General features: G+C 37.7%; 1 protein-coding gene across 1 annotated transcript in view; it reads right to left on the reverse strand.

The window, feature by feature from the left end:
* Positions 1 to 9,301: 9,301 nt before the first annotated feature.
* The window catches only part of F8 (coagulation factor VIII, procoagulant component), a 212,088-nt gene continuing 211,136 nt past the window's right edge, over positions 9,302 to 10,253 (reverse strand). Inside the window, exon 25 of the mRNA XM_006900001.1 lies at positions 9,302 to 9,457. Within this exon, the coding sequence (XP_006900063.1) occupies positions 9,302 to 9,457 (156 nt within the window). The remainder of the gene's footprint in view (positions 9,458 to 10,253) is intronic.

Consider the following 10,253-nt stretch of genomic DNA (forward strand, 5'->3'; position numbering starts at 1 on the left):
AGTCCTTGACACTCTGCAGCAGGCGCTTCAGGTCCTCCTCAGTTTCAGCAAGCAGGGTTGTGTCATCCGCATAACGCAGATTGTTGATAAATCGTCCACAAATCCTGACCCCACATTTCTCCTCATAGAGCCCAGCCTCCCGGATAATCTGTTCTGCATATAGGTTAAAAGTTATGGAGATAGGATAGTTTTTCATAATATTCTATTGTTAGCTTTTTAATTTCAGTTGGTTTTGTTATGACATTGCCCCTTTCATCTCTTATCTGGGTTATCTCTGTATTTTCTGTCTTTTCCTTTGTTAGCTTTGCTACTGGTTTGTCAATTTTATTTACCTTTTCAAAGAAACAACTCTTGGTCTTGTTAATAGTTTCGATTTTCTATTGCATTTATTTCTGCCCTAATTTTTATAATCTCATTTCTTTTAGAGGTGTTGAGTGTTTTGCTGTTCTTTTTCTACTTGTTGGAGATGCTTTTTTTTTGTTGTTGTTGTAGATGTTGAGTTAATAAATTATAATTTTTTCTTGTCTTCTGATATATTTGTTTATTGCTATGAGTTGACTTCTAAATACTACTTTTGTTGTATTCCGGAGATTTTGGTATGCGTGCTTTCATTTTCATTTGTTTCTAGAAACTTTTCAATGTTTGTCTTTGTTTCTAGTAACTATTCATGTTTAAGCAGGGAATTGTTCAGCTTCCAGGTGTATGGTTTTTTTGCTTCTTTGTCCTCTTGATTTTTAGTTTGGTAGCACTGTGGTCTGAGAAAATGGTGTATATTATTCCTACATTTTTTAATTTATTGAGAATTGATTTGTGATCTAAAATACTATCTATTTTGGAGAATGTTTCATATGCTCTGGAGATGAATGTATACTCATATTTTTAGGGGTTTATTCATCTGTATATAAGATCAAGTTGGTTGATTGTGTGGTTTAACTCTTTAGCATCTTTGTTAAGTTTCTTTCTGGTAGTGCTATTATTTCCTTGAGAGTTGGTGTATTGAAGTCTCCTACTACTGTAGTGGTGTTGTCTACTTTTTTTTTTTTAGATCTATTAAGATTTGCTTTGTGTGTTTTGTTAATTATGGTTATGTCCTCTTGTTCTGTTGACCCTTTAAGCATTATATAATGTCCTTTCTGGTAGTTTTTACACGGATATATATTTTATTAGAGATTAATATTGCTACTCCTACTTCTTTCTGTTATCATTTGCTGGGTATATTTTTTCTCACCCTTCAATTTTTAGTTTGTCTTGATCTTCACTTTTATAGTGTGTCTCTTGTAGATAGCATATTGATGGGCTTTGAATTTTTATTCAATTTGCTACTCTTTTTCTCTTTACTGGTGCATTTAAACAATTCACATTCAATGTAATTATTGAAAGGCAAGATTTTATTGTATAATTTTGTTGGGTCCTTTTTATATTGTTGCTGGTTACTTTGATCTATCCTCCTTTCTGTGTTATATCTATAAGAAGAACTTCCATCAGTATTTCCTGTAACACTGGTCTTGTTTTTAGAAACTACCTTAGTCTCTACTTTTCTGAGAATATCTTGATCTCTCTGTCATATCTGAAGGACAGTTTTGCTGGGTACAATATTGTTGGTTGAATGTTGTGTTCATTGAGTGTTTGCTATATGTCATTCACTGTCTTCTTACTCTCATAGTTTCTGCTGAGAAATCAGCACTTAAACTTATTTGCTCTCCTTTATAAGTTACTATTCATTTTTCCCTAGCTGCTTTTCAAATTCTTTCCTTGTCTTTGATTCTGATTTGCCTTGGTGCCAAACTTATTTTTAAGACGATTTTGAACTTCATGTGAAATAGATTCAAAATCATGTTTTGGTTCTTGTGCACTTGTTTTCATTTTCTTTGGCCTCAATTTGAATTTGCACATACACGAGTAATTGATGGTCTGTTCCATACTCCCCTCCTGGCCTTATTTTGACTGTTGTATTGAGTTTTTCCAATGATTCCTTCCACAGATGTAGTTAATCTGATTCTTATGCAGTCCCTCAGGTGAGGTCCATGTGTAAAGTAACCATTTTGTGTTTTTTAACAAAGATACTGGTAATTAATAAATCATTGAAAATACAAAATTTTACTGACTGTTAATCAAATAAAAAAGACCTACCTTCCGTATCCCAACTGCTTCAAACAAGAGGCTCCTAGCCCCCAACTGGCTATTAAACAAATAAAAAAATAGTGACATATTTTCAGACTTGTTGTTGTTAGATGCCATCAAGTTGAGAATGACTCATAGTGACCCTGTTCTAGCCTGTGCCATCCACACGCTTCCTTACACACAAGAGCCCATTGCAGCAATCACCATATCAATCCACCTGGTTGAGGATCTTCCTCTCCTTTGCTGGCCCTCCACCCTTCCCAGCATCATGCCCTTCTCCAAGGAATAGAACCTCCTAGTAATGTGTCCAAAGTATGTGATGCAAAGCTTCACCATTCTTGCCTCCAAAGTGCACTCTGGCTTCACCCTCTTTAAGACATATCTGTTCATTTTCTCGGCCATCCATGAGATGTTCAGTACTCTTCTCCAACACCACAGCTCAAAGGCATCAATTCTTTTTCTGTCATCCTTATTCATTGTCCAGCTCTCATATGCATAGCTAGTAATTGGAAAAACTGCGCCCAGTAGCAATGCTTCTCCTTATTTCCTGACTGCTGGTACCAAGGGTGTTAATTGTTGATTCAAGCAAGATGAAGCTGTTGGAAGTTTTAATCTCCTCTCCATCCATCATGATGTGCTGCCTATTGGTCCGGTGGTAAGGATCTTTTGTTTTCAAGAGATGCAATCTATACCAAAGGCTGCATTCCTTGATCTTCTGCAACAAGTGCTTCAAGCACTTCTCACTTTCAGCAAGCAAGGTTCATTTAATGTTACAAACTATATTTGTCAGAGGAGATTGAATTTGTTCATCAATCTTCTGGTGATTGAGTTTATACAAACCAGTACAGATTTCTCAAAAGTATCTATTCTGCCTCTATTTGATTTTAAAACTTCATAATTCACACAAACTTTGATAAATGTTATAGACAGGCTTCAGGCTTTTTGATCATAGGGTCGCTATGGGTCATGCTCGACTCGACAATCAACAACAACATTTCAAGTGTAAGCTCACATTTCTTAAACAAAGACATTTGTTTGTACATGTCAATGTTTTATGTAACTCCTTATTGAGGAAACCAAGATGAAATTTAAAGAACTGGTTCCAAGAGCAATTGGAGAAATAGAAATTGATACAGTCCATGGGAAAAGAATACCAAAACAAGATTGGTAAGTTAAACACAAGAGCAGCCCTACCTTTTAAAAGTAAGAAAAAGATGTTTTCTAATCCCTTTGGAGTTAGCTTTTTTACTGGGCTATTAACTTATTGGAGCTGGAGGCAGTTATTCTTGTGTGGCAGCTGTAGCAGACTGTTCGATTTTTCTTCTGTGACTCCTTGATGATTTAACTTTTTAGGTGAGGCTCCTCATTACCTTTCTGTCATGTATAAAATTTCTTCTGTTACCTTTTTTGTGTGTCCTTTGAACATAAAATTAGTAGAATTATATAAAATACCTGAATTATTGTTGTTTTTTGTTAGGTGTCATAAAGTCAACTAGGACTCGTAGGACCATATGAACAATAGATATGAATCCTGCCCTATACTATATATACCATTCTAATGATTGCTTGATGCTCTAGTTTGATTTTTAGAATTTCTTCTTTCTATCCTGTCTTTATAATGATCTTTACTTTTTTCATGGATGATATCCTTGATGTTATCCCACAACTCATCTAGTCTCAGTCATTAGTATTCGGTATGTGGGAGTGGGGTATCATAATGTGCTGTATATACCTGACAGGCTGATTTTGGGTACTGTAGTGTGACTAGGCTTCTGGTGGGCTGACCACTGAGGAAGGAAGACTGAACTTCTGTCACAGAAAAACACAAATACAAGACAGGCAGCAGTGTGAAAGACTACATCAGCAATGGCATGAGAAACCAGACTATAGACCAGAAGCAGTGAGAGACCACACTGTCAATGGAGTAAGAGACCAGCATCATAGAAGTGATTGGCTGAGACGAGAATGGATGGGAGTGCTAAGCAGGTGAGTTAAGGGGTGGAAGGGAAGGGGCAAGGAATACCAAGACACATGTGCCAAAGGGGAGGACCAATACCAGATCTATTGGTTACTTTTGTAATGGGGAGATGTCATTAATATACTCTTTTGGGTAAAATGCCTATCTGCCAGATATTGTTCTAAAGTCGAGCATCCAAATTAAGACAGACTAGGGAGAATGATTGGCCATTCACTTCTGAAATAAAAGGTCTTTGAAATCCCTATCAATAATAGAGCACACTTAGACTAGATTAGCAGAGCCTTCATATTAGGAAACGCAAAAGGGGAGGAACAGTTGCAATCAAATACTATTTATTTGAATGTAGAATGTGAGAAGTATTAATGTAGGAAAATTGGATATTGTTAAGGAAAACACAAATAAAAACATAAATAGTGACATACTAGGCATTGGTGAAATAAGATGGATTGGTACTGGACATTTTTAATCAGACAATCATATGTTCTACTATGTTGGAGATGAAAAAGTAAGGGGAAACAGAGTCACATTTATAGTTAAAAGACCCCTTCTAGATCTATCTTGAAATACAATGTTGTGAGCAACACGATAATATCCATACACATGCAAGGAAGACCTGCTAATACCCCTATAATTAAAATATATGCACCAACAACTAGAGCCTAAAAGGAGGAAATAGATGATTTATCCCAACTTTTGCAGTTGGAAATCAATTGAGATGCATTAATAATAATGGGTGACTGGAATACAAAAGTTGAAACAATGAAGGATCAGTAGTCAGAAAACATGGATTTGGTGACATAAATGAGGCTGGAGATAAAATGATAGAGTTTTGTACAATCAATGATATATTCATTGAAAACATCTTTTATAAGAAACAAAAATGACAACTATACACATGGACCTCACCTGACGATCTGTATAGAAATCAGATTGATCACGTCTGTGAAAAGAATAGTTTGAGATGCTCATTATCGGCTGTGAAAATTAGGCCAGGTGCTGACTGTGGCACAGACCAGCTACTCATATTCAAGTTCAAACTGAAGCTAAAGAAAATGAAAGCAAGTGCCCAAGAACCAAAATTTGACCTTCAGTCTATCCCACCTGAATTTAAAAACCATCTCAGGAACAGGTTTGAGGTCTTGAACACTTAACGAATGAAGACCAGATGAGCTAGTTTTCCATATCATCCATGAAGCATGCAAAACGTCATTATAAAGACAGAGGAGGAAGAAAAAACCAAGATGGGTATCAGAAGATAATCTGAATATTTCACTGCAGCACTGAGAAGCCAAAACAAAATGAAGAAATCAGGAAGTTAAGGAGATAAACAAAAGATGAAGACAAAGCAAAGTATTAGAGTGAAATGTGCAAACAGTTGGAGTTGGGAAATCAAAAGGGATGAACATGACTGACATTTCTTAAGCTGAAGGAACTGAAGAACAAATTCAAGCCTCTAGTTGCAATACTTAAGGATGCTATGGACAGAATATTGAATGAACCAGGAAGCATCAAAAAAGGCATTGAGAAAAGTGGATGGCATGATGATTTTATCCCATGGCTATATTTGTTCTAACTGTTGGTGCCATCAAAATAAATGAGAAATAACTGCCTTAGTTGAGCATACTGCAAGAGCACTGAGTAGCTCTGTTAATGGATGAGATCACCTAACAAGAAAAGTAGTGTTAACTGCTAACTGCTGCCCAAGGGGGATCATGTGCTATAATTCACACTGTTGTATGCTCACACCTAGTGATAAAGATAATGTAACCCAAGCTTCGTGCGAAGTTGAAAATACTTAACTCTTGATGATTTCCTACGGGAATGGTGATCCAGTCTCATGCACTTGGCAGTGACTGGCTCTGAGTAGCTTAGTCACAACAGCTACTGTTTTAGTTTGTGGATATTGTTTATTGTATTGTTGCTGTGGGCTCAAAGTATCACTTTATGGGCCTGAGCTTATGCAAAATCTGCTGTCTTGTCACACGTGGAGTGTGGGATATCCTAATGTGTGGTATATACACAACAGACAGATTTGGGTACTGTAATGTGTGCGGTATATACCTGTCAGATGGATTTGGGCTAAGCCACTGTCATGTTTGAGCAAGTGCAATAATGTTTTGCTGAATGAGTATTATGCAAAGCTACAAACAACAACAAAGTGTAACTGTACAGGTGCATGGTGTGATAAGGCTAGTGATTACTGTGCAAGTGTGGTTAGATGCCACCTTTGTTCTCAGCACTATAAGAACTTTGTGGGAAAACTCCTGTAGGGCTTGTGGCTTGCCTCTCTGCCCTACAGTCTGTGAGAAACAGAATAAAGTGATGTCTAAGATTACCTCAGCTTTTCGTGCTTTTTTTGCAATTGGCCACTGAACTGGAACATCTGACTTTGGCTGAGCACAGTATGTCAAATCTATTCTTGAGATGGTTTTTAAATTCAGGTTAGATAAACTCAAGGTCATATTTTGATTCTTATGGACTTGTTTTAATTTCTTCAGCTTCAATTTGAACTTGCATATGAGCACCTGGCATGGTTTTGATACAGACTTTCTCCAAAGATTCTTTCCGCAGATGTAGTCAATCAGATTTCCGTTTAGTCCACCATGTGAAGTCCATGTGTATGTTGTTGCTGTTGTTGTACTATTGAGTCAGAACTGACCCTCCAGCAAGTTTTCAGAGGCAATAAATCACATGAGAGGAAACTGTCCATCTTTCTCCCACAGAGCAGCTGGTGGATTTAAACCATATGCCTTTAGGTTGGCAACTCAGTTCCTTACCACTAAGCCACCACAACATAGAATACTAATAGTTTTGTGAAATACAATTAAATCAGCTACCAAAAAAATTAAATGAAACCAAGATACATAAGTAAAAGCAAAAATTTTCACTAGATTCAATAGATATATAATTATTCTGTCATATTGTGCAGCTTGTAATAAAAGTAAATACTTTTAATTTACTTATTTAACTTATAACAGACAAAAAAAAATCTGGTTTACCATATTTTGAGTAGCCCTTGATCAAAGAGAATAAATCTCAGCCTTTCCTTTGTTGCTTGCTATCAGGCTACACTTCTTAGTTTGTGGGGTGAATAAAATATGAGGTTATTTTTTCTAAACATCTGAAATTATGTGTTTTTAAAGGTATTTGCAATGAATAAACCATTTTTTGTGCAAAATTCTATTATGCAGGCTCCAGCCTCAATTCGGTCACCAAGGCCATATTTTCCAACTGCCAGTTCTTTTTTGTTTCCAACTTTGGCATTCTAATTCACAATTATGCTTAATGCATTTTGCTTGCATATTCAGTCAATTTCAGACTGCAAAAGCTAGTAGAAATCCTTACTTTCCTCATCTTTGATTTTAGTGGTGGTTATGCATATTTTAATAACAGTTGTACTAATAGGTTTCCTTTTACGGATATGGATCGTATCATTACTCACAGCACTGTGCTTCACAGAAGATCTTGAGATGTTCTTTTTTATTATGAATGAAATACCATTCCTGTTCAATATATTATTGAGTTGAATTATTAGAATATCTGGGGTAAATAATATATGAGAGCTCTGGTGGCTTAGTGGTAAGGAGTTGCACTGCAATCCCAAAGGCATGCAGTTTGAATCCACCAGATGCTCCATGGGAGAAGGATGGCCAATCTCCTCCTGTGCAATTACTGTCTCTGAAAACCTGCTGGAGAGTCAGCTATGGGTCAGTTCCAACTGGATGGTAGACAGCAGAAGCAACCTCAGATAAGAAGTTTTGGTCATATAGTGGTTAAGCGTTGTTTGATTTCACTATGGGAGACAGATGGACAGTCCCTTCCTGTTAGATTTATAGCCTCACAGAAGGTCTCCATGAGTTGGAACAGACTCAAAAGCAGCAGATTATCTCATGTATTGACCTTAGCTTCTCCACGCATATTAAAAAGTTGTCCTTTTTAACAAATTTAAAGGACATTTCAAGATTTCCAATACTTACATACCCTTGTTGTGTTATTGTTATGTGCTGTTGAGCCACTTATGACTCATAGTGACCCTATGTATAGCAACTCTGATCCCTGCTCTATCTTGAGCCAATTTCATTGTCTCTGACACACCTACAGCCACTATCCCAGTCACTGAGTCATTCCATTACATCTAGGGTCTTCCCTTCTTGCACTGTCCCTCCATCCTTCTAAGCATGATGTCCCTCTCCATGGACTGCTCCCTCCTGGCCACATGTCCAAAGTATGTGAGACAAAGCTTTAAAATCCTTGCTTCCAAGGAGTAGCCTGGTTTCACCCTCTCCAGGCCTGATGTGCTTGTTCTCTTAGCAGTCCACGGTATATTCAATACTTTTATTGGTTAAAATTAAGAGCGCCGGAGTGGAAGGCCCTCTATGAGGTGGATTGATTCAGTGAATGGGATAATCGGGATGGGAGTGTCAGAGACAGTGCGATTGGCACAGGACAGAGCAGAGTTTAGGGCTGTTGTACATAGGGTCGCTATGAGTCGCAAGTGACTCGACGGCACATAACAACAACAACAACAACAATTGTTTTCCACTTTTTTAGATTATATTGAACTTAAAGAAAGATTATATCGAACTATTTCAAAATAGTATCTTCTCAATTGTGAGTAAATCGATAGGTTTCTTGTCACAAAGAGACACTATCCATTTATATACAATATTGCACATAATTTCAGTTAAAGAATATCACTTTTTGAGGTTAGAGTTTGCCACTAAAAACACACCAAGGTGACCAAATAAGAGGCAAAACACATAAGTGTAGTAATGGCTCTAATATTATCTCTATTTTACAGAATGACAAAAAACCCTACATGCCTTTTGACTTTAAAGCGCTGTTGCCATGACCCTGAGACATGTGGTTAAAATCTATCTAGTGAAAACATTAAGTTCAGATTATTTGTTACCATATATAGAAAACTGAATATAGAAAATTTAGGCAATAACATTTAAATTTTGTTTGTTTTGCTCAAAGAATCAAACTGCATTTCATTTTCCATCCCTTGGGTGCTGTGTCATACAGTCCCTTTTGTGTTTAACTAGGATAAAAAACAAATGAGAGTCTTCATTTAAATGCAATACTTCTATCAGGAAGGCATCTCCCTGCCAACTCCAAGTTGCCTCTGGATAGCCTTTGAGTGAGAGTGACTGAGAGAGAGCGTGCAAGGGGACCAGCAGGGACTTCCACATGCTGCCTTCAGTAGTGTTGTTGTGATTGGCAGCCTAGAACCTCCAGTCTCAGCGCAATGTGGTGCACCCAGCTCTGGGGGTAGATTCTAAGATAACGAGCCAGCAGTGGTGGGTCAAAAAAATTCACCATAGGTGTGATGGAATCTTGATTTCCCTGAAAAACCTGAAAGAGGGAAGAGAGCATTTATTAGTCATCTGACAGGAAACAATTATACCCTCCTACTTTATCAGTCACTGTCCTCCCCCAATGTGGACCCTCTCTCTCCATGTTAACATCGGTCATAATTCCCATCTCAAATGTGTGATGTAGCCATTGCTCCCAACAGTCTTGGGAGATGACTGCATGACTCCATGTCAGATACATCATCCCGAAGTTAAAATACTCTGAATATTGAATATTCTGCCCTACTTTGCACAGTGACACCTTTGCTCCCCACTCCCACACTGTGCACTTGCAGGAGGAATACTAACTAAATATTGAAGAAATGGTAGCTACTGATAGTAGTAAGGGGGCTCTGGTGGCCTAGTGGATAAGGAGCTGTGCTGCCAGCCCATAGGAAGGAAAGTGGTTTGAATCCTCCAGCTGCTTCATGGGAGAAAGACGAGTAATCTCCTCCAGTGGGGTTTACTGTCTCTGAAAACCTGCTGGAGGGTCAGCTATGGGTTGGTTCCAACTCAAAGTCAATGAATTTGAGATTTTGAGTTAGTTAGTAGTCAGACATGTTAATTCCACACATATAGGTAGCAACCTTTGAATGAGAACAAAAGCTATATTACAAGAATTGGACAACTTCTCACTCTGGCCTTTGGACGTCAGCTCCTCTGTGAGGCAGCTGAAGTTCTGAGAAAAGGAAAGGGTGTTTTCTTTCTTTCTTTCTTTCCTTCCTTCCTTCCTTCCTTCCTTCCTTCCTTCCTTCCTTCCTTCCTTCCTTCCTTCCTTTCTTTCTTTCTTTCTTTCT

The sequence above is a fragment of the Elephantulus edwardii genome, unplaced genomic scaffold (genome assembly GCF_000299155.1).
Source record: "Elephantulus edwardii isolate Elephantulus edwardi_28Jun2011 unplaced genomic scaffold, EleEdw1.0 scaffold00269, whole genome shotgun sequence".
NCBI classification, from domain to species: Eukaryota; Metazoa; Chordata; class Mammalia; order Macroscelidea; family Macroscelididae; genus Elephantulus; species Elephantulus edwardii.